This window comes from Larus michahellis, chromosome Z (assembly GCF_964199755.1).
Source record: "Larus michahellis chromosome Z, bLarMic1.1, whole genome shotgun sequence".
Lineage (NCBI taxonomy): Eukaryota > Metazoa > Chordata > Aves > Charadriiformes > Laridae > Larus > Larus michahellis.
In genome coordinates this window covers 50,421,493-50,446,398 of record NC_133930.1, presented here as the reverse complement: position 1 = coordinate 50,446,398, position 24,906 = coordinate 50,421,493, and the positions used below count along the sequence as shown (strand labels likewise).

Below are 24,906 nucleotides of genomic sequence, written 5' to 3'. Positions count from 1 at the left end.
AGTGTTTGCATGCACAAGCAGGTAACGGCACTCTCAACCTAGCAGCAATATCTATTTCTGGGCTTGACTTGTGGCTCAGGTGTTTGTGCTGCAGAGGCATTTGCAAATTTGATTTGCTGAAAAAAAAGCTTACATCTGCCCTGTGCTGCCTGGCAATGCAAGCCAAAAAGAAGTCTTTAGGATGTCTTTTCCACATCACTAGGCTATTTGTGTAAAGACTTCCACCCCAAAATGATCTAGAATGTTCTGAACAGAGAGATGCAGGAACCTTCCCCTGCAAAAAGTGCCTATCAGTCCAGTGGCAGATATTCAGCTGTCCTTTTTCTTCCTGTTTTCATCAGATACTTCTTTAAGGCTCCTTAAAAGTACTGTGTCTTCTGTTGCAGGTACAAAAAGAGTTGCTGCCGGGCTGGTCTGACCTTGCCTACGCAGAATTGCTCTGTTTTCTGAAGTTCACAGCATTTTCACCAAATGCATTGTTAAGTTAAACCCTGCAGTTGCTTGGGTACATTTAATATTCACAGAGTTTCAAAAACTGAAGTTAAAGAATTGTCAAATTCAAGTTCAGATGTCCTGCCTCATCTGACATGTGTCACAACGTGTTGTCACCTTTCTCAGGTCCTTCACCCCACAGTCTTTCTGCAGACTTTGGGAACACTGAGTTCAGTAAAACTGATATATTTTACTAAAAGGAAGACAGGTAGTTGGAAGATCTATAGCATTTTGTTACTGAGTGAGAGAATGTATATCCTAGCTTTTTAGCTGCTTAGTGTGTTCCCCACTCTGTTGAGGCAGGACTTACGAGCAGAAAGCAAGGCTGCCTTGCCAACCCTCAGTCCTGGGCTTCAGCATCTTCAGCTGGTGCATTTCCTCTCGTACACTCAAGTGGCAGTTTTGATCAACAAGGTCCTTGAGTCACATGGGTCTATTGAGTAACACGCTTTATGTATGATTATCAGGAGCTCGCAGGCAAAAGAGGTAGTAGCAAAACCACTACAAAAATAATAAGCCTGTAAATGTTTTTTGTCAGGTGCAGTGACCTGAAAATTCCCTTCTCTTCCTACCTGCTCCATGTTGCTGCTACAGAGAGAAGATGGTGGAAGCAAATGGGAAGAGAAAGGAAGTTACAGGTGAATGTAGCCCTCAAGCACAGTTCATATCTCTGAAATACAAATCCTTTTTGTGAGAGGCAAAACCTATGAGGGATCTCAATGTGCTAATCAGACCGCTGGAGGAGACAAAGAGGATGAAGTGCTGGTGATGATTCTGTGGCAGCGACTGGCAGACAAAATGCCTGGGCAGCTCAGACACACCAGGGGAAGCAAAAGGCATGGGTCTGAAAGATAGCAGTGGGCTAGTGACTGCCACAGGCCTGGGATTCCCACCCCATTGCCTGCAAAGGATTTGGTTCAGTGCAAGAAAGAGATGGAAACCACAAGTTTTAGCTCAGTAGCAAGGCTGAGGGGAAGGCTCTATGTAACACGACATCTGTTTGCCTTTCCTGAGTCAAAGAAAAGTATTTCTGTCAGAGAAGAAGAATATTTCTTTTTCCTGATTACAGTTTCAGGAGTATCCTATGTCTCAGCATCACGATGATCAGTGTGTGTGATGCTTGCTGTGCTGTATTTCTAAGATGCATCAGGCTGCTCTTTTAGGCTAACTGATTTTTACTTGCTCTAAGAAAAGCTAGTAGCTACTTCAACTAAAACACTTGTTTGGAGTCAAAGAGACATTGTGCGAAATGCGGGAACTGAATACAAGCTCTGAGCTGTGAAATGGGGTGCGCTTGTAGCTCTGATGGTCTGAGAGCATATGTAAGGCAGGGTTTGTAGTGAGAGGCAATTTTATTAGATCAGCAGATGTAGTGGGGTAGGGGGGAAGAAAAGAAGAAGACAAGCTGTGGAAAAAACAAGGTCTTCTCTAGACCTGAAGAAAGGATTATGTGCCTGAAACTTTTTTTGACTCTGTCACTATAAATCTTATGCTTCTTCACAATGACAGGACTGTAAACCTGCTGCGAGGCCTGTTCCACCCCCACAACCACCACCCCAAAAAATAATACATTTGTGCAATTCCTTCAGGTGATTCCAACTTTGGATTGGGCCCTAGGTAAAAGCACCCAAGGCATAACTATATAGTGATTACCGATTGCAACCGGATACATCTTTTACATTTGCTGAGCTATTATATTTTGAATGCTGATACGCATTTCTCTCCTGACTCATTTGTTGATCCTGTGCATAGTGCGAGACTGAAATGTCATCGTGCACATGGAATAAAATTAAAATAATTTATTTTTTTATCAAGGTTGTGTTTTAAGGTTTTGATTATTTTGACTGTTCTTTAGTTTGTATTTCATTGTCTCCCATTCGTTTTTGTTTTGTTTTTTTTTTTCATAAAATATGTGTTATTTGCATGTTTTTAGGTCTAAATACAATGTGTTGTTAGTCTCAATACATATTTAAAACAGTTAAACAAGTTTAGAATTCACCTTTACTCGTCCCTGTGCAACCGTTCTGTCTTACAGTGTCAATGGGACAGGTCTGTTACAGCTTTGTAGCTAATGGTCACAGGAAGGTCTCTCAGTGCATGGAAACAAATTCTAAATACTGACCAGATTGACTATTCAGATAATAGTTTGTTAAATACTGAAAGGATCTATAAGATTTGCTTGCGGCAGTATGATTTCAGGAGTTTTTGTGGTATACGGTTACTCTCCTATGAAAGAGTATGGATTCAAATTAATTTTCAACACGCATTTCTTCCATTCAACCTGACTGTGATGGGAAGAATGAAGCCATATTAGAGAACTGAAGCAAAGTGTTAATGGCATTAGTTTTGCTTACAACGTAAAAATAGGGCCACAAATAAATTATTCAGATCATATTGAACAAATATCAATTAAAATTTTGTACACCACATGTATTGTATATAACATGCATATTACCAGGAATATTTTAGGGTTCTGATATTATCTAAAGCCAGGTGGTTTTGCTCTGACTAGAAAAGTGCATAGTATAGTAGTGAGAAAAATGATAGTTACTACCCCTTACATTACAAGAAAGGTTTAAAGATAAGGTGTAAAGTGATGTTGATTAAAGACATGGCTTATAATCAGATTCCTTGTGGCTTAATAAGGTACAAAGATGAGACTTGGAAGATGGTATTAAGATAAATATTCTAATTTAGGGTGAGCAAATGTCTTTTTAATACTGCAAGAAAACATTTTTATCCTTTGTAGTTCTCAAGATATTCTTCCTTACACTTACATTGACTATATACTGTCTTCTGCTTCACACTGAAGTAATCTAAATTTGAATGGCACCTGTTTTGGCCTTGAGAAGAGAGTAACGGACCCACTATCCTCACTTGTGAGCAGAAATACAGTCTGAAACTGTTCTCTCCTAGTGCATTTCAAGTATAACAAAGCAACCTGTGCATTCGTTTGCCATAAAGCTTTTTTCTGTCTCTTCAGGGAAGCAATCAGTCGTGTTTGTGAAGCTGTGCCTGGTGCCAAAGGAGCCTTCAAGAAACGAAAGGTATTTTTCTTTACTCGTAGTGCAGTTGACTGTATTTTCTTAGTTCAACACAGAGGAGGCACAGCAGTCAGGTGACTTTAAAGCAGCTTTGAGAATTGCAGATCAATAATAATTTAAAATATTAGCTGTTTTCACCCACCGTATGTTGCCTCTTACCCTTTGGTCAGGATCTGCTTTTATAGGCATCTAGAATTATAAGTACATCTAGGAAAAAGATTGTGGCTTGCCTTTATGTTCCGACAGTAGAAACCCGCTCCTTGTCCTTTTCTTTCTTTTGTAGATTCCAGGTGAAAGGCTTAAAACAAACAAAAAGGGATGCCGTTTCATAAGATGCATGAGTAAGTTGTGGAAATAAGTGCTGGAACCTATTGCAGAGGCCAAAAATATACATAGTTTTGAAAGTGATTAGACCTGTTCTTGGAGCCTAGCTCTACTGGCAACAATTAATCAATTTGGAAATCACTGATTTCTGGAAATTGAGAGAACATAGCAAGTTATCCTCTGTTCCCTATGCTCTGTTCCCATAAACACCTGTGGCTGATGCTCAGTGGCCAGCATTGACAGCAGGTCCAGTGGGCATTGGCCTGACACAGTCATTACCTTGTTTCTATTATTTGTGTGGTAGGAGTTAGGAACTGCAGGCAAGGAGTGGAGGAATCCTTGACTTGGTTCCTGTACTCATGGGTCTCAACAGTCTTGCACTGCCTGCTCTTCCAGGGGCCAGCTAGCAAAGCTGGGATTTAATGCTAACTTTAAGGGAAGGAGCATAGAAAGCAATTAATTATAAACCTTGTGTAGTGTTGTTGGGCACAGGAGAACAGGCAGGAGAAGGAAAAGGTCTGTCTGCTTTCCCAGCTGCTCCACCATCTAGGCAGAATCCCAGCAGAAAGAGGTGGGATAAAATGCCACTTGTTTGCAATGGAGAATCTTCCCCTGGTGAAATAAGGCATATGTGACAATATATGTCACAGCATAATTGGATATTGTCTCAGAAATTAAGGTTGTGGTTCTCCCCCTTGCCACCAAATATATGTCACTGGTGTTTCTAGGTTCTCTGGCTTTTGTTTTTAAACCTAAAAGTAAAGAGGAAAATATCTTTTTCCTTGGAAAGCAAAATGATGCAAAATATCATTGGAAAAGTAGGTTAAACAGAGTCCCAAGTGCCTAGTGAGACACCTTGCTGTATTATTGGTTTTAGAAGCAATGTTGCTTCTTAGTTATTGAAAAGAAGTACTGTTTTTAAAATAAGTTTACAGGCTGAGAATAAAATTTGCCCAGCAACAGAATTTCAGATAAATGTTAAAGACAGATATCTTTTGCTAGTCTGTACTTTCATCATGGTTTTGCCACTAGTGGCTTATGAATTTGGTTAAGGTGACATGTACTTCTTGAGGCCAAGTTTTCACACTTAACCACACTGTGGGCAGTTGATCCTTGGGCACAAGCTGGGAATCATGAGGGTTTGAGGAAAGAAGAGAAACAAGAATATTCAAAAGGGCTTGTTTTAAAGAGTTGTTGTTGAAATACTAGCTCTGTATGATGGCAAAGTTAAAATAGTGCAGCACAAATGTTACATATGAGCAGTATGTAGGTAGTATATTTTTAATCAATTAAACAGAAGGAAAAGGAGCTAAAACTGAATATATATAGGTTTTAAGGAACAAAGAAGCACAAGTGTGTCCATCCTGGTAGGGCAAAACTTTCTAAGCTTGCAGGGAGCTTAGGCCAAATGAAAATTCAGTGGCAGAAGAACATTGCCTCCAGTCACAACTTTGCTTTTATATCCTAATGACCAGCATAAATATTCACCAGTCCAATTCACCATTCCACAGCAAGTAGAATGACTTGGTCTGTTATTGCTGGGGAGCCTGATTTTCTACACGCTGTGGTTTACCTGAATAAGGCTGCTCTCATGCAGCAACGTGGTTCCCTATAGCTGTCAAAAGTGAAAAGTTTGTAAACTTTGCTTTGGCAGCATAACTTACATTGCTACAAATGTAAGGCCTAGTGAAAGGCTTACAAAAGTTATCAATATTATTACATTCCCTTTATTACATTTGCACACTTTGTACTTATTCTCTGAGCTAGGATTAATCTTTAGTTGCATGGTATACCCCAGCATACAGAGGTTTTAGCCTATGGCTGGTCTTTTACCTACTGCTAAGAAGTCTGCAAGCATAATGACATTATGTATCCCTTTTTGTGAGCATCCCATCGGTATCACTGGAGTCCTGTTTTCCATGTGGGAAGGGGGTAGAGCTGTAAGTAGACACACAGCAAATAACAGATTTCTTTTCAGGAGTTGAAGCTGTTTTTACAGAATAAGAACATGCCATTTTAAGAAACTGACTTAAGGCATCTTAGTCAGCTCACTTGATCCCTTGGTGAAGATGACACTTTGCTATCTCATGAAACCCTTATTTTTTTACGTCAAGAGTGGATGAATACTGGCCTAGCTAGTAGTAGTAGCAGCAGTAATATAAATAAGAAATTATCTCCAGAGGAAAACAGCTGCTGCAGACAAATGATCTTTCAAAAGCCTGCAACTTTTTAGAAACCTTTAAGATTACAGCTAGCCCTGCAAACAATGAAGGTCATCCCAAATAAACAGAGAACAAAAATGTGCTTTTTTTCCCCCCCCTTCACAGCCACCAAGCAAAGTTCTTTCTAGCATCTTGGGGAAAAGCAATCTTCAGTTTGCAGGAATGAGCATAATGCTGAATATCTCCACCACCAGCTTAAACCTAATGACTCCTGATACAAAACAGGTGAGTGTAACTGCCATATTCATTTGTGGGGCTTTTGATGAACAGCCTACTGCGTAATTATTTGCTCTCTGCCAAAATGCTCAGTTGCTTAAAGTTGTTATCCCACAATAACGTCCAACGTAATAAATGAAATCAGAATATAAAGCATAGTAGGAGTCATAGTTTATTCTGGTGTTCAGCACAGCTTTGATGAATTACTTTCTTCTTGCCATGTTTCAGGGAGCTCAGTTTTGCTCTTATGACTAGATCTGTGACTTGAAATGATATTTTCTGGTCGTGGGAGTTCTTGTTGGGTACAGTTACAAACTTTCAGAGTGTTAAAAGGGATGCATTTGGAGTAAGTGATTAAAGGGATGAATGCACATCCCCAATTTTGTTGTCATTCTTCCCATTTAGAGCCTTAACGGCCAATTTGTTCCTGAGGTGCTGCTGAAAACACAGCCTCGGGGATTTTGCAGTGCAGCGAAATGCCAGTCTTTTAGAGAGACAAGGCAGCCTTTTTCAAGCAGCCCATTTCTTCTTCATTGTGCTGAAGGTACAGACAGACTTTGGGGAATCACTGCAGTGGATTGTGAATGATGTATGAGATGAGAAAAATTCTTGCTTAGGGTATATATAAAGCAGACAGATGTGTGCAGTCACTGCTGTGCTATTTGCTGTGAGACACATACTATGTCAGGGCATGCAACTTTCTGCCCAGATACAGGTAGAGAGAAAAAAAAATATAAATTCCTGCAGTCCTTAGGAGCCTCAGGATTAAAGAATAAGAAAGAATGCATACCTTGTCTATTAAACAGGTTGCTGTTTATTATTATGTTTTCATTCATTTATCTTCATTCTTATCCTTATTTAGAAAACATAACCTTCTGCAGTGAGCACTAAACTGTGGGAGCCATATTATGGCTGATTGCAGTAATTTGGAGCCTTATTGTGGAATATAAACAGCAGTGCTTTCATAAGGACAGTTACCCTCAGTCAGAAACATAGAAATTTGATGGTAATTAAATCTACTACAAAAGTGCCAAACCCTGAAAGTCGCCTCGTCTTCAGCTGACATCGGGGTAGAAATGGAGCTAAACTGACATATCCCAGGGAAGAATCCTTCCCCAGATGCCTTTTCTCTGAGTTGACAGAACTGCTTATCTTTCTGTCATGTCATTCTTTCTGAGATAGACTCGCTGTGGGTGCTGCAGGCCTGGGAAACATCTGGTCTCTCAGAGATCCCCAGTCTGGCTGCGGTCTCCCTTGTTTCTTGTTTGTGCCAAGCATTTGATTTTAAAATAAGCATGGCCCAGCAGCTTTTCCCTTTGAAGCCCCACCCAGGGAGATGGCTGAGAACTTCTGTGATAGCCTTTTTTCCCAGACAACCTGGAAGGCAAGAAAGGAGTTGTTGGCCTTTGGGAAGCAATTGCATGTATCCCCGTGCAACAGTTTTGTGAACACGTTAAGTAGGAATGGGTGGAAGTTGAATTTATTTTGTTTTGTTTTGTTTATTTGTTTAAAATGCAGCTTTGGGAGACTAAAATATTTCTCAACTATGTGCCAACATTAGTGAATCATTTCATTTTAAGCAACGCAAGGTGTTGGTAATTTGCTATGCCTTGTTTCAATTTTGGTATTGGAGGGGACAAAATACCCTTGCCTCAAACTAAACCAAACTGTTTAGCAGTGGAATTAAAAGAAAAATAATCTGACCTGAACTGATGGATTCAAGCACTTTTCAGTTTTCTTAAAATTTGGAAAAAGAAGTTTTGAGGCAATCTGAAATAATTTTTGGTTTTTATGATGCTGAACTAAAAGATCAGGTTATTTTCACAATTCAAGAGAGTGACAATATTAAATGTGTAACAAATCTTCACAAGTTCATCTCTGCTGTTAGGATCCCTTAGCTATGGGAAAAAGAGAAGTCCCCACTGACGAGTAAGGGAACAGTGGTTCACCACTGAACGCTTAAAAATTAACCACATTTTCAGAGGCTGCTGTGGGACAAGCAGGAATATTGAAAATAAAGCATTCTTTACATGAAAGTAGCACTACAAATAGTCGTCAGCTCTCTCTGACTTTGTGAAGCAGCAAGATCCAGAGAAACTCACGTCAGTCTCTTTTCTTTGCAAGGAAGATAGTTGCTAGTTCAGGTCTTTAAGATGCAGGATGGGAGAACAACCCAGAGAATATCTTTTTAGCCTCATTTTTTCCAAAACAGTTTTCTAAAGTATGTGGTACCCTCTCCAAAGTGAGCAATTAAGATCCAAATGACTATTATCACATCCTCTGAGGCACTAAATAAGGGACCTGTCCTATACCAGATAAATTCCTTGACATGGTTTCTGTGACTCAGTCATCAAGTGAAATTTTATTAGAGATCAATTAAGTAAACTGGATATCCACAAGTCCATGGGTCTTGATGGCATGCAATCGCGAGTGCTGAGGGAGTTGTCAGAAGTCATAGCTGGGACACTCTCCATCATCTTCAAAAGGTCCTGGAGAACAGGAGAGGTGCCTGAGGACTGGAGGAAAGCCAATGTTACTCCAGTCTTCAAAAAGAGTAAGAAGGAAGACCCAGGTAACTACAGGGCAGTCAGCCTTGCCTCCATGCCTGGAAAGGTGATGGAACAGCTCGTTCTGTGCATTATCTCAAGGCATGTGGAGGAAAAGAAAGCTATCAGAAGTAGTCAACACGGATTCACCAAGGGGAAATCATGTCTGACTAATCTTTCCCAGTACAGAGGTCAGCCTGACCTCTGTACTGGGAAAGATCATGGAGAGGATCATCCTGAGTGAGCTCTCAAGGCAAGTGCAGGGCAGCCAAGGGATCAGGGCCAGCCAGCATGGGTTTATGAAAGGGAGGTCCTGCCTGACCAACTTGATCTCTTTCTATGACCATGTGACCTGCTTTCTCGATGAGGGGAAGGCTGTGGATGTTGTCTACCTGGACTTTGGTAAGGCCTTCGACACCGTCCCCCACGGCATTCTCCTGGAGAAACTGGAGAATCATGGCATAGACAAGTGTACCCTCCGCTGGATAAAAAACTGGCTGGGTGGCTGTGCCCAGCGAGTTGTGATTAATGGAGCAATATCTGGTTGGCGGCCGGTCATCAGTGGTGTCCCTCAGGGCTCAGTTTTGGGGCCAGTCTTGTTCAATATCTTTATTGATGATCTAGACAAGGGGATTGAATGCACCCTCAGTAAGTTTGCGGATGACACCAAACTAGGTGGGAGTGTTGATCTGCTTGAGGGTCGGAAGGCTTTACAGAGGGATCTAGACAGGTTGGATCAATGGGCCAAGGCCAATGGGATGAGGTTTAATAAGGCCAAGTGCCGGGTCCTGCATTTTGGTCACAACAACCCCGGGCAACGCTACAGGCTTGGGGAAGAGTGGCTCGAAAGCTGCCCCGCAGAAAAGGACCTGGGAGTGTTAGTGGACAGCCGGCTTAACATGAGCCAGCAGTGTGCCCAGGTGGCCAAGAAGGCCAATAGCATCCTGGCTTGTATCAGGAATAGCGTGGCCAGCAGGAGTAGGGAAGTGATCGTGCCTCTGTACTCGGCACTGGTGAGGCCTCACCTCGAGTACTGTGTTCAGTTTTGGGCCCCTCACTACAGGAAAGACATTGAAGTGCTGGAGCGTGTCCAGAGGAGAGCCACCAAGCTGGTGAGGGGTCTGGAGAACAAGTCCTATGAGGAGAGGCTGAGGGAGCTGGGCATGTTTAGTTTGGAGAAGAGGAGGCTGAGGGGAGACCTCATTGCCCTCTACAACTACCTGAAAGGAAACTGTAGAGAGGCAGGGGTTGGCCTCTTCTCCCAAGGGAATAACGACAGGACCAGAGGAAATGGTATGAAGCTGCGGCAAGGGAGATTTAGATTAGATATTAGGAAGAATTACTTTACTGAAAGAGTGGTCAGGCACTGGAACAGCCTGCCCAGGGAGGTGGTGGAGTCACCATCCCTGGAGGTATTTAAGAAACGTGTAGACATGGCTCTTCAGGGCATGCTCTAGTGCCCAAGATTATTGGTTTGTGGTGGGGTGTTGTGTGTGGGGTTGTGGGTGTGGAGTTTAGTAGGTGGTCGTTTGTGGTTTTTTTTCTTTTTTTTTTCTTTTTTTTTTTTTTTTTGTGGTTGGACTCGATGATCTCAGAGGTCCCTTCCAACCACTAAGATTCTGTGATTCTGTGATAGCCTTCTATGATGGAATGACTGGATGGATAGATTAGGGGAGGGCAGTGGATGTTGTCTACCTTAACTTCAGCAAAGCATCCAACACAGTCTCCCACAGCATCCTCATAGGGAAGCTTAGGAAGTGTGGGTTAGATGAATGGACAGGGGGGTGGACTCAAAACTGGCTGAAAGACAGAGCTCATACGGTTGTGATTAGGGCCACAGAGTCTAGTTGGAGGTCAGTGACAAGTAGCGTTCCCCACGGGTCAGTACTGGGCCCAGCCCTGTTCTATATATTCAATCAATGACCTGGATGAAGGGATAGAGTTTGCTGATGATCAGCAAGTTTACTGATGATACAAAACTGGGAGGCACGGCTGACACACCACAAGGCTGTGCCACCACACAGCAAGACCTGGACAGGCTGGAGAGCTGGGCAGTGAGAAACCTTATGAAATTCAACAAGGGCAAGTGTAGGGTGCTGCACCTGGGGAGGAATAACCCCATGCACCAGTACAGGTTGGGGGCTGAGCTGCTGGAGAGCAGGTGTGTGGAAAGAGACCTGTGAGTCCTGGTGGACAACAGGATGACCATGAGCCATCAGTGTGCCCTTGTGGCCAAGGCAGCCAATGGCATCCTGGGGTGCCTCAAGAAGAGTGTAGCCAGCAGGTTGAGGGAGGTCATCCTCCCTCTCTACTCTGCCTTGATGAGGCCACACCTGGAGTTGTTCTGGGCTCCCCGGTTCAAGAAGGACAGGGGACTGCTGGAGAGGGTACAGCAAAGGGCTACCAAGATGATGAGGGGACTGGAACACCTCTCTTATGAAGAAAGACTGAGGGACTTGGGTCTCTTCAGTCTGGAAAAAAGACAGCCGAGGGGGGATCTTATCAATGGTTATAAATACTTAAAGGATGGGGCCAGGCTCTTTTCAGTGGTGCTCAGCGACAGGACAAGAGGTAACAGGCACAAACTTGAACATAGGAAGTTCCACCTAAACATGAGGAGGAACTGCTTTACTTTGAGGGTGGCAGAGCACTGAGGCTGCCCAGAGAGGTGGTGGAGTCTCTGTCTCTGGAGACATTCAAAACCCTCCTGGACGCGTTCCTGTGCAACCTGCTGTAGGTGACCCTGCTCTGGCAGGGCGGTTGGACTAGATGACTCCAGAGGTCCCTTCCAACATGTTTCACTCTGTGATTCTTTAAAATGCCCTTTTCTTTCCTGGTTGTTACATGAGTTCTTATTAAAATATTTCATAAGTCAAATCTGAGAATAACGTGGGAGCAGAGCTGTTCTCCTTGTATTAGAGGTTCATGGCAATTTGTCTCTTCCCTTAGAAATACTACATTAGTTCAAATAGCAAGTAAGCAAATTGAATTTCAAATTCCCTGGAATGTGCCTGAGATTTTGTCCACAATGCTACATTGCAGCTAGATTCAAAATTCTGTTTGCATATTGCAAACATGTTGGTGTTTGAAGCATAAAATGACACAATAGGTATCGGAAACAATGTTAGGATCTTAGCTGGTGTGCAGTTTGACATGATTTCATTGATTTCACCATAGTGTCATCAGCAGAAAAGTATTTTGATGAATAGGACCCCTTGCTCCATTCATCACAATCTGTAATAAACAAAGTGAGCTTTAGCAGATTAAAATTTCTCCAAAGATATTAAAATTAAAATTAATTAAAATTTCTCCAAAGATATTAAAATTAAAATTAATTAAAATTTCTCCAAGAAAGCTGGTGAGGGACTTTTTAGGATGTCAGGTAATGGTAGGACTAGAGGGAATGGATTAAAACTAGAGATGGGACGATTCAGATTGTACGTTAGGAAGCAGTTCTTCACCATAAGGGTGGTGAAACACTGGAACAGGTTGCCCAGAGAGGTGGTGGAAGCCCCATCCCTGGAAGTTTTTAAGGCCAGACTGGACAGGGCTCTGAGCAACATGATCTAGTGGGAGATGTCCCTGCCCATGGCAGGGGGGTGGGAACTAGATGATCTTTAAGGTCCCTTCCAACCCTACATAGAATTCTACAATTCTATGATTCTATGATACTGGATGACAGATCTGTATGATTTACTGGAGTTTTGAGCACATTTACAATTTTGCTGTGTCCTGCGAGGTTTTAAAGAACAGGAGAATAGATACATTCATCCTTAAGTGAGTTTATATTATCATGCTACTCTTTGCATTCCTTGTAGGTGAAAGGCAGAAGTCATTTTGATCTTGGTTTTGTATTTTCACCCCATACAAGCCAAAAAAGAAATTAAAAGGCTAATCTGTAAGAAAACCTACTGACTCAGAAATTAAAAGGCTAATCTGTAAGAAAACCTACTGACTCACACTTACTTTTTCTGATCCGTACAGATCATAGCAAATCACCATATGCAATCCATTTCCTTTGCATCTGGAGGAGATCCGGTAAGCATTTCTTCAAATCTTTCTACCATGTAGATATTGCTTTATGAGGACTGTGTGACAAAATTTATTGCATAGCTTACTGAAATAAAAATATAACCACAATAGCTCCTGTTTCCTGTTTCATAAATTATTCTTGATGCCATCAAACTCTTCTTGAGGGAAACAACTGACAAGTAGTCATAAATCCTCCTCTTTGAATGACTGAATCGAAGAGCATCAAAGGGCTGTGAGCATTCATATAATAACTGATAAGCAGGTCTCTGTTTTTCAGAGTAATGTAGTATAGTCACATGGGTGTTGTGTGAACTTTCATCCTGACTGTTTTTTATTTTGTACTTTTTACAGTAATAGACTGTGTTGCAGTTATATTTATAGCAATGTATACATTTTTTCTTCTTCTCATCTTTAAGTGTACCTTGAGAAAACTGTGCTAAATACTGCCTTCATGTGGATTCACCACACTCATGCAGCTTGAAGACAGGCTCCCAGAAAAAGCCCAGGTCTTCCATTCTAGTTTTGCAGAGCTTTCAGATACACCTACACTTTTAGTTCATTTGGATCAAAGGGCAGACTTTTGCTTATTGTGCTTTTCCCTGTTTTTTTAAGCAGTCCATCCAAAGGCATATTAAAAGTGCTTAAAAAGTATTTGTCACCCAGGAGGCAATGGGAGAGTTATAAAACAGAGACATTACTCACCTCTTATCTTAGAGGTTTGAAAGCTTTTATACCTAGGTTAATTGAATGAGTCTGTCTCTTCCTCTGTCATATGATTATCTGTCATTTATCAGTCATGTACTACAGGTAAGGTAATATCTAGCCTGCTTTTTAGTTAATCCTCTCAGCTCAATGCTGCTAAGTTGAAGATCCTTGGCACTTTCTCTGTTCATTTTACTGTCCTCAGAAAACATAAGGGCAAACTTCATTCTTAGTATAGCTCTGCTGAGTTCAGTTCAGTTCCAGAAGGAAAAATGACACTGTATCATAATAATTTGAGGAGCAAAAAATGGATCAACAGCAGCTTTGAAATACAACAGATTGCAATGGATACTGTAAATGAACAATTCCTGAAGTGGGCAGAGGAATGATTAGCACAGTTCCCTGCCTCTGTAAGAAGATTCTTCGCTCCCCATCTACCATCCCAAATGCTGAGTCCTGGAAACACCATTGCACACTGCCCACTGATAGAGTGATTTACCAGGTAAGATGAGAGAACCAGCAGTAGAGATTGGATTTGGAGCAAACAAGCTCTTCCAAGTGTTTTAGAGAGAAGAAAATCATGCTACTGAGTCAGTGAGCTACCAGAGAAGTCAAATTGTGTCTTGTAAGGAAGCCTACCAGAGACAGTGAATTTGTAAAGCTGTGTTCACAGTAAGACCATTGCATGGTGATCTCATTCTGGGGGTGGAGAGGGTAGGTATGAGTATCTAATGATACTCTGCAGGCTTATCTCAGTGGGCTAGTATGTGGCACAACTTTAAATCAAGAGCTTGTTCATAAGGCAGGTTGTTCCTTTGTCCTGTGTGCACAAGGAAGAAGACAAGATGCAAGGATGTGATTTAAGTCACAGCTTTATTAATCCATCTGAGGCTCATCCAGACATAACTTTCATCAGCCCTTAATGCTTTCTACTTGGTGGAGGACTGCCACCACCAAACCATATCTCTTAAACACAGTTGAGCTCCAGCCCACAAGCTCATCTCTTCATATGAGATTTAAAATGGATGGAGAAAAGCCATACTGAACAAGCAACACTGATCTGTACCCATGTTGCTTCAGGAAATACTTCCCTTATTTTGAGTTTTGAAGTTAGGTTTATTTGGAAGCGAGGCTGCCCCCACTCGTCACTCCATCCACTTTTCTGCTCTTGATATCTGCCACAAATTCATGCCAGCAATTAGCTTTGCAACTTTCCTCCCAGTCCCTAAGTGTTAATTACCTTCATCATTCCAAATACATCCACTGGAGAAATGTTCCACAGTCTTGGAGAACAGCTTGAGTACCATATATGTTTTTGTAATATTCCCCTTTGCAATGAGTCGGACAGTTTCTGGCTGTGTCAGTACATGGGAGCTTAAAAATCTCTCCACCAAAACATCTTGCACACCATTTCATGTAGTTGACTTCCAAGACCGCTTTCTGGATCTGCTTTAGCTCTCTGATACACTAAGTATTTTTCATCCATAGTCATTTCAGGTGGCAGTTTCCAGTCTGCTAGACAAGGCATCTGTTTTTGGAGATGCCTGCTGAAATTTCAGAGAAGTGGATCTCATAAGACCTAATAAGGCAGGTCTCTCAGAGCTCCTTGAAGGCAGTAGTTTTTCAGTTTCAGCCCTGCCTCCAAATTTTAACTCTGCAATGCAATTTCTTTGAAGTGAAAATTATAGCTCATTCATGCTTGTCTACAGTCCTTGAATGTCAAGGACCACTTTGCTGCATCAGCCCAGCCCTATATAGCCATTTAATGGGAGTCTTCTAATTTAGCCACTGTGAAATGTGCCTACCTTAGGCCCTTAATGGTTTATCGTAGTCAGCTTGAATCTGAGAGTTTTAGGTGAAATAAAGAGTGGGTCGTTCCAGTCTCTCACACCCATGCTACCTATGAGATAGATCTATGATTTACTCAGGAATAAGCGTAACCATTAGCTATGTCTGTACTAATAAATAAAATTACCTGTGGCCTGTTTTCTGTCTGCAAAACTAAATGGCATGGTGCAATTTGCATACACACATTCACTTTCTTCCCTCCCAGTAGCCTCTTGGGGTCAATGCCCAGCATGTGCTGGTCCCTCAGAGAATTTCAGAGCATGATGTGGGAAACCAGCACAGCCAGGCAAGGGAGAGTAGCAACCACTAAACAGTATGGACAACTGTGGGACAACTCTCATTTATTTGCTACATAGACATAGCTACTTTTCTCAACTTCTTACTTGTTGATATGCATGATTACTTCCACTCTAGTCATTGCCCAGTCAATGTGTACTTAAGAAATTACTCTGACTGCCTTCCAATAATGCATTAAGTGATGTGGCCGCACATCTGTCACCAGAACCATGAATGTGCTTCATCCTTTCCCTTGCCCTCTCCTTAGGAAGGAAGTTGTATATACGTGCAGCACAGTGATTTGTTTTGAGTGGGTGGTGGTGGTGGTGTGTGCTTGTACTAGAGAAAGCTAGGCTAAAGAAGTCTATATTTAACTGAAGGTTGATGTTTGTTATGATATTAGATCTTGACATAATTGTCAATGGTCTTGGATCAGTCCCCTGAAAAGGCTGGGGGTACAATTATGCAGCCTGCTGTAGTGTATCCTATATATTCCCCAATAATGTTTAGCTATACCTGACTAGCCAGGCATTTCAGGAAATATTGGATCTAATCAGGACTTTCTGATCACATCCAAAGATATATGGCATTTTCTGGATGTGCCAGCAGGCCTCACATTTCCTGGAAGCACTGGCCTTTCTGTTTCATCTGCACAATGATAAAAGTCTGTGCTGCTTGTACACAGGAGCATGAGGGTGGCAGGAGAGCAAGCAAAAAATCCCCAAAGAAGATGTCAGCCATCTTTTGCCACAAAATCTGCCTTATATGTGGCAGCAGCCCATGGGCTGGGGGAGAGTGTCCTGGGAGACTGCTTGTCACAGCCAAGCAGTGGCTGATCACCTCTGTGCCATATGACACGGTAGTTAGTAAAGTAAACACACTTGCTTGTCACACATGAATAAACACCACTGCTCAGTATTTCTGGGGAGCAAGGTTGTTACTCCCACTCTTTCTGCCACAGAATCAGTTGATTATTCATGTTCTGAACCAAAATCTCTGGGTAGTTTAAAGACAGGGACTTGTAATTCTACTCCCTTTTAAATGAGGCCTGATCCAAATTCTACTATTTTTGTTTAATTGAATTTCAAAGGCCCTGGAAGAGATTTTTAGGTTCTGCTGAAATAGGTCACACTGTGGAGAAAGTAAAGTGGTGAGATCGGTACCAAAACCTATAAATATTTTTATGGGGTTTAAGTAGCATAAAACTGTAGAGCACAACAAGACATTTGAGGGTCTACCCACAGGAATACGTTCACTCTGGACTGTGATCTTTTGCTATGACCAGTGCAAAGATTTTTTGCATTCATTATAGATATCTTCATTTTTTGACAGGATACAACTGACTATGTTGCATATGTAGCTAAGGATCCTGTTAATCGGAGAGGTAAGTTAGAAATATCTATTTGGCATCTTTTTTCCTCTGAGAAACATGAATTATTCATGGTATAATTCAGTAAATTTTTTTTTCTTCCCCAGAAAAAAATAAATACAGCCCAATAAAAAGATTGCCTTTGACAGAATCATGGAAAGATTGTGTAGCAATAAGGAACAACAATGCGCAAGTTGATTCTCAGACTTGGAACAGGTATTGCCTGTAGTTCATCTTCAAATATCACTTGGATTCTCTTTATGACTTAAATCAAACACTTGCCTTACTTGGCTGTGTGAGCCTCTAGGCAACAGTTAACTCTTACCTACATCCAATCACTATGCAAGAACTAAGCAGTCTTCTGACTAAGTCTTCTGATGAGGCGGCTGAATCTGTTAGGTCTTCTCAGTACTTGCCTAATTCTTCCTGGCAGAATCAAATTCTTGCCAAATAGCGAGCTTTTGAGCCAGCTTGCTGGAGGTTGTAACCCTCTTTCTCAGTGAAGTTTTATTCAAGGTTATATTGCTTTATGAGCAATTGATCAGGAAGAGGGAACCTCTTATTCATTGTCTTTAAAGACTAAGATCCAGTTCAGATTCTCAAAAGTAAAAGTAAATTATAAAAAGTGTAAATTACATTCTGAAATAATAAGTACAGAAAACATTCCCGCTCGTAATGCAGAAAGCATCGCTAGGTCTTAATGCTAGATACAAAGTATAGTATAATGTATCTGAGAATCTATTTATTATTCATAGATTCATAGAGAAAAAAAGACTGGCTCCAAAAAAAAAGACTCATGTACTTCCAACAGGATTTCTGCAGAATTCAGACACTTTAACTCCAAAATGCCAACACTGCAAACCCTAAGCTGCCACCTTACCATGGGCACAACTAATTCAGTAACTTCCATATTTTGTCACCTTTAGCAATTTTGCATACCTCCACAATCGTGTCCATGTGCAGAGATGTCCAGACTTGAGAGTGTTAGTATTGTGCAAGTATTATAAATAATACTTGCACTAAGCACACTAATATGCTGAATATTAGTGAAACACCTAGAAAACTTATGGATAAAGGGAGGTAGGGAGATAGTCTAGTTCTTTACCATGCTTTATGTTCCCACATGATATGTCCCTCATTAGAAAGGCTCCAGCATCAGACTGCAGGCTGTATGGTGCAAAGCTGTTCTCCACCCTGCCTGCTTTAGCAGTACCCTTCTGCTAAACTGGAAACTGATCTAGTTGTACTGAGAGATCTCAGTGGCAATTAGTGGACCAGCATCACAGACTGGATGTTTGGACTTTAGGGGTTGGAAGATCTGTGCTCTGTTTTCTGTTCCTGTGTGAGTGGATTTTATATTAATAATGTTTCATGGACTAACTATGTTCCTTATATCTAAGCTGAATGTGTTTAGTCTTAGCTTTCTGCCACTGCTCATTGTTGAGCTAGTCTATCCTGAGATCACGGCTTCATCTAAGCATCTGGTATTGTTTTCCTGTGGTGTATTTAGTTTAAGTAATTTCTCGGTTTTCTTAAGGAAAAGTTTGACAGAGTGAACTCTGTAGATCTCCAGCTGCAGTGCACATCCTCCATCCTTCAGATAATTTCTGTTCCTCCTTCTTTCATTTTTCTTCATTGTTTTAAAAATGCAGATTATGCCAGTTATTGTTGGGAGTAATCTAGTATTAATGTTTGCAATCTATAATACAGTGTGCACCTTCCTATTCTTACTTTCTTTTGTGGTCATCATTAGCCTGTTTCTCATAAGCCCTTTTTGCTGGAGTGAAGCACTGTTATCTCATGTGAAATTCTTTCATGCTGAGATCTTTAAGCCTTCTGCATTACAGCTTTCTGTGAGAGCTTTCCCCAATCATGTGTCTACATCAGTCGTTTGCGGATCAGTGACTTTGTATGTGACCAGTATTAAAATACACTTTTTTAAAAGGTCTTGTTTACCAAGGGGTCTGGATTGCCTCTTTCGCCATCAGTAGCTATTCTGTCAGCCTTTGTGTTATCTGCAAATTACTTCAGAAGTGAGTTTGAATTTACTTCTGTATCTAGTGAAAATGTTACTGCTGCTGTTATTGACACTAGCACAGATGCTGTGGTACAGCTTTCACTTGCATATTAAACTCATTTCTGCCCAAGGACGGAAAAGATCTCTTCAGGCTTTATATTCTGGAACTAGCAAACTAAAGGCTGACTGTCTTTCACTGTAACATTCAGAAGAAATCATCTCTGTGTGAGCTAAACCTTCTCATACTTTTACAAGAAGCACCTCTCCTACCTGCTGAAAGTCCATTCATGTATCCAAGGAAACAGGTTACTCGTTATGTCACCTACCAAAACTACTTAATGATTCATGCTTTGTTTCAGCTCCAGACAGGTTTAGCAGTGAGCTAAACTAGCCCCTTTAAATCCCCACTCTAGTTGTAGAGTGCAAAAATTATAGCTTTGTTTGGCCTAACCACTTTCAGTCCACATTCACGGAGGTAAGTCTTCACCTTCTCTGGTGGATGATTGTTCACTGGCCGCAGCAGTAGTGCAGAGGGGGTAAACAGCAAATATCCTGCTGCTAGCCAGTGATGTCTACCTCTGTCTTTGAACACATGGAGGTCCTGGTTTTGGCTGCTGAATCCACTTCAACATGCAGCTAAGTACATTTCCCCTGAATCAGGCATTGCCTCAGCCTGCTGGTCAGCACAGCAGATGCTATAAAGTGGGAAGAGAGCATCACTGGATCTGTTTAGCAGGGTAGCGCTGTGACTGGTGCCATCTCATGCTGCATGAGGTACTGCTGCTGCTGAGGGAGAGATAGCTTGATGCCCTCATCATCCCATACCTGCATAACTGGAGGCTTCTTGGCCCTTTATTCTGGCCTCTTCAGAAGTCTGTCCAGCAGACTAGCCTCTGAAAAGTCATTGTTAAACCTCCTGAGCCTCCCTATATTGCTTTAACCAAAATTATGTCACACAAATGTCATGACCAATCCTTATTTGTAGGACATTGGCATTCAAAGCACTTGATTCCACTGAGCTGGACACTGGGCATGTGCTAAAATGCAGTTTTTCAGCTGAAGAATTTATATTTGGGTTATTAAAGCAGTCAGGGGTGACAGAAATTAGTAACTTTGAACAAGGTCCCACTGTACTGTGGAGGGCTTGGAAAAGAACCAGAGTTTCAAATCCAATCCAGGCTCTAGCCAATAGACCGTGTGCTTGTCCAGCACTAAGTATGGAAAATGAACTTGCCTGGGCTTTTCTGAATATCACCAAGATGTTCATTCAGATTTTTAGCTTCCAGGTCTTAACACCCATCTATGTTCCTGCAGTGTTAGGTTAAATCTTCACAGGTTTGCCTGTTTAAGTTGTCACATAAGATGATACCTCCAATTTAAAACCATGGTGGATTTGACTGCTCGGATAAAGCTGATAATGGTTTCTCCGTCTCCTATAGGAAAAGAGCTTGTGTTGCCAGCTTCCCTCCTTAGTGCCTCTGTCAACTGTGGGTTCAGAGAGGTGGCACGTGGGGGAGTGCTGGATTTAACTGGGGTCCTGGCTTTATGCTCCTCAGTCATCCTCCAGCTTGCTGAGAACATCTCCATACAGACAAGCAGGAAAAGGCACCAGCCTCTGTATTACTGGAATCAGACCAGGGTCTGGAATCTAGGAAGGATCCTAGTTACCGCTCCTCCCTCAGCCTGAAATTTGGGAAATTCTGGAAACTCAAAAGAAGTGAACAACTTGCAAACTTGGGGTGATTAGACATAAAACTGAAGTGGGGATAAAGTTGAGGAAAGCAAAGAGAGCTTTGTTTTGTTGTTGTTACCATCTACTAATATTTTTATAATTTCAACTTTAAACTCAGAATTCTCATATAATCTATTGCATTCAGATAATAACAAGTGAAATTTTAGGAGATTTCCTGTCTTTATGGACTTGTTAAGATTGTGGAACTGATTTGTCGTCTTGTGTATTGCAGCTACACACTAGAACAATTCTATTTAACCTTTAAAAAGACCACATTGCCTGAAATTCTCTTTGGCAGATTTGGGTTTTATTGATATGTGCACACCATGAATAGGGCAACTATGCCTGTCATTGTGGGTGTTTTGACATAGATTACTGCACCCCACCATAACATAAATAATTATTTGAATGTGCATGTGTCAAATCTTTTTCATTTAGCTTGTCATATACTGGAATGCTGTGATGGCCTGGCTCAGGATGTCATCAGCACCATAGGGCAGGCATTTGAGCTTCGATTCAAGCAATACTTGCGATGCCCCTCTAAGATACCTACTTTCCATGATAGGTGAGTATGATTGCAGAAGACTGCTAAAGGATCTTCTTTAGCTTTGTGTTTTTTGATAAAATGTGCCATGGACAAAGTTGCTGGAGATGGATAGGATTTAAATACTTTAAAAGGAGATTTGTCCCAAATTAGCAAAGCAGGGCTTGCCTAATGAATGTGAAAGGTCCACAGTCATTTTAAAAGAATGGGCTAAATATGGATTTCACAGTTAACTTATTGAAATGATCATGCATTTTCTGTTGTAGTTAGTAGGCAGAGTTGGATGGCCAAGAATGGATGTTATTTGTGGCGTTTCCTCATTGTTGTTACTCTCATAGCAGCTCTGTCAATTTAGATGAAGTAAGCTAGAGTTGCTGGGCTTCCAAAATGACTAGTGATGTTTCACTATTTCTGATATTAGCTAGGGTGAAGTTTTTAGAAAGATGATGTATTGTACACAGGCTTTGACTGCATTGTTCTCTGGAGGATAAAAAATCTGTTTGCTTGTGTATGTTTAAAAGGCTGTGATAGAGCATTCTGGTGAGCTGTGTTTTTGACATGGATTGCTATATGCTTGCTAACATTAGTATAAATCCCAGTGAGCTGCTGCCCTGTATAATCTCTTATATCAGAGTAAAATGAGCGTATGGTAAATATAAGATGCTACTATCCTAATCTGGAAGCATTCTGTACTCACTTTAGACTTCTGTAAATGACTGTTAAATGTAGACTGAAACCACGGATCTGATCTCTTGACTTTGGGAAGTTCTTCCAGATTTATACTGGTGATAGAGCAACCATAATTAAAGACAAAGTTTTAGGGCTTAGTCAATCAATCAAATAATAATATTAAAAATGCTACTGTAAGGTTAAATAAAATCGTTTGTTAATGCAGTTTATACTGGTCTTTGAAGCTAAGTAAAAACATCCTTTACTCAGCATAAAGGATTTAATCCACTGCACAGGAGGTTTGGAGCAAGTTTGTCTAAACGGAGGGGGTCTGCTACATGATCCATCATTGCTTCCTGACTTACAATGGGAGTTGAATTTTCAAAATAATGTACAATAGTGATTCCCTGACAGGCAGTCTAAACATGCTGTTAAGTCTGTAAGTCCTTTGCAAGCACGGGGCAAAATAAAGCACTCACTTTCTTACAGGGTGCAGAGTTTTGATGAGCCATGGATAGAGGAAGATAATGAGACAAGAGAACATCCTTATTACAACAACATCCCAAATAAAATCCCCCCACCTGGCGGCTTCATTGATGTCAGGCTCAAAACAAGACTCCCCAGTGTTGCAGATACAGCTCAGGTCAGTGCAGTTGCATGTCTGCCCTCCTGCTGATGGATCCAAAATTTTTAAAAAATGTATATTTTAAAATAGATACATTGGGACTGTAGCTTGCCATTCACCTGTGGCCAGCTACCTATTGAATGGGCATGGAAGATCTAGGGGGCAATAAATTAGGCAGGTTCAGAACAAACAAAAGGAGGTGAGCTCCTCATAGTGTTAATATATTACACAGGTGCAAGGAACAGAAATCCACCGAGCATTACTACATTTGTAGAAACCATGTCTGCTTCAGAGAGCATCAAATAGTGCACACTAACTGGGAAAGATTTGATGGAGAATCTAGTGCAGTCGTTATCAACTGTTCATTATGTTAATAATGCAGTAGCCATCAGTATTCAGCCAGGTTCCTAGGTAGGTTCTCCACCTCACGTTGAATTGAGGTCAGCTTGCATATTTCTACAGTGTTGCTGTGCGAAGTTTGACTACACTATCAACATAGCCACCTAAGAGTATTTTTCAGATCCAGCACAACTCTGCTTAAATCCACAGGGGCCTTGTCTGTATATATCATCTTCCCTTCAGTACCCGAGTGCATCCCCTGGTACCAATGTAAGTCTTTCAGCTCAGGCTTTGGAGGGTGCTGGGAGCATCTGCTGGTCCCAGGTGTGTTTCTGTGGAACACTTTTCCCAGACATGGTTTGTCAGGGCTTGCTACGAGACGGCAAATCTCGTGGAGGAGGTGATACATCATTTGGGATTGTGAGGGTTAATAAAAGCAGGAAGCAGGGAAGTTTACATGAAGGTCACCAGTAATATTTTACTCCTACACAAATGCATTTGTGAGATACATACTCTGACACCATGATGAATTGGAAATGAAAGTGGGAATACACAGAATACGACCAACGAAATTGTCAGAGCCACTCATAAGATATCTGAGCATTTTAAAGGTAATTGAAAATTTCTGTGCACATGCATCCATTCTAGTCTGCAGCAGGAGTGGGAGAGCAAATCTATTACCAGAGTCGTCACTTAAGAGACAAATTCAATGAAGACTGGCATCATGGGCCTGTTAAGCAAGGTGAGTGTTGCTAGTTTTACCTGTAATATTGCAGGAGGTCTTGGGTAGGCAAAGCATGTGAAAGTCTGATGCCTCAAAGTCTTAAGGCAATGAACACTTTGTTGATAGATGCCCTTTGTCTGAATTTTAGCATTGATGTCAGTGAATCACTGAAAAGTATTTGGTAATTACCTCTGGATAGATTATTAAATGCACACCTTCATAAAATTTTATCTTTTGCAGGATAGTTCATAAATAGAGTTGTCCCAAACCTTCAGCTATCTAGCTTGCCATATCTTAATATGGTATTTAAAGACAAGCTGCACGGTCTGTTCATAAAATATGACCCACTAGGCTAGGGAAGATGGAGTTTCCAAAGGAAGAGCCTAAAGTCAGAACTTTTTTTAAAATGTGAAACAATGCATGAGTTTGCACATGATCTCTGCTCCCCAAATAACAAATAATGCATAATGTTCTTTTTGTTGTTGTCTATGAATTTTAAGCAAATCACATCAAAACATATGCATGAAATTTCATCCCTTCCACCTTTATGTGCCACCTTTAAGTGCCAGCTTTACTGTGTTTCTGGGAACACTTTTCTTTTCAAGTGTGAGAATATGTTATCTGTTATTGATCTGCACAGATTTGAGGATTTTATTCCATTTCCTTCTCTCATGACTTCCCACCTAAATATCAATTTTGAAACTGACAGTCTTTATTTATAAAATTTTCCTTTTGTCCTGAATAATAGCACACACACACACACACCCTCATTTAAACACAGTTCTGAATGCATTCATCAACATTTCTTTCTACTAAATTCTGCAGTTATTGACTTTAGATCTCCCATTCCAGGGAATTTTAAACCTGTGGTGATGGGGTGTGATGTTATTTGGTCATTATAACAACCCTGTTCTGTCAAATACCAAAAAGAAGAAAAAAAGTCTTGAATTTTCTAGGATCTCTGGATATTTGTAGTATGCTAGAAGGGAAATCACAAGTAACCAAAACAGCAGAGATGCCAACATACGTGAACACCCAGCATATAAATATAGAAGCTCTATTGGCACTTCAGGCAGATGCTGAAAGCACCATCAGTGGAACAGCAGATGATACCAAAGAGAGCAGCCCAGGAAAAGATCTGTTTGACATGAGTGAGTTCATTTCCTATTCACTCCCTTTCCAACA

General features: G+C 41.2%; 1 protein-coding gene across 5 annotated transcripts in view; it reads left to right on the top strand.

Annotated features, from left to right (window-relative positions):
* SHC3 (SHC adaptor protein 3) overlaps positions 1–24,906 on the top strand; it is a 65,949-nt gene that overhangs the window by 32,107 nt on the left and 8,936 nt on the right. For 3 of the 5 annotated variants that reach the window (XM_074569393.1, XM_074569390.1, XM_074569389.1), the window contains 8 exons: positions 3,476–3,539; positions 6,188–6,307; positions 12,829–12,882; positions 17,035–17,086; positions 21,259–21,385; positions 22,523–22,676; positions 23,646–23,739; positions 24,678–24,872. In XM_074569393.1, the coding sequence (XP_074425494.1) occupies positions 3,476–3,539; positions 6,188–6,307; positions 12,829–12,882; positions 17,035–17,086; positions 21,259–21,385; positions 22,523–22,676; positions 23,646–23,739; positions 24,678–24,872 (860 nt within the window). The remainder of the gene's footprint in view (positions 1–3,475; positions 3,540–6,187; positions 6,308–12,828; positions 12,883–17,034; positions 17,087–21,258; positions 21,386–22,522; positions 22,677–23,645; positions 23,740–24,677; positions 24,873–24,906) is intronic. The other 2 variants (XM_074569391.1, XM_074569392.1) reach the window with 2 other exon arrangements.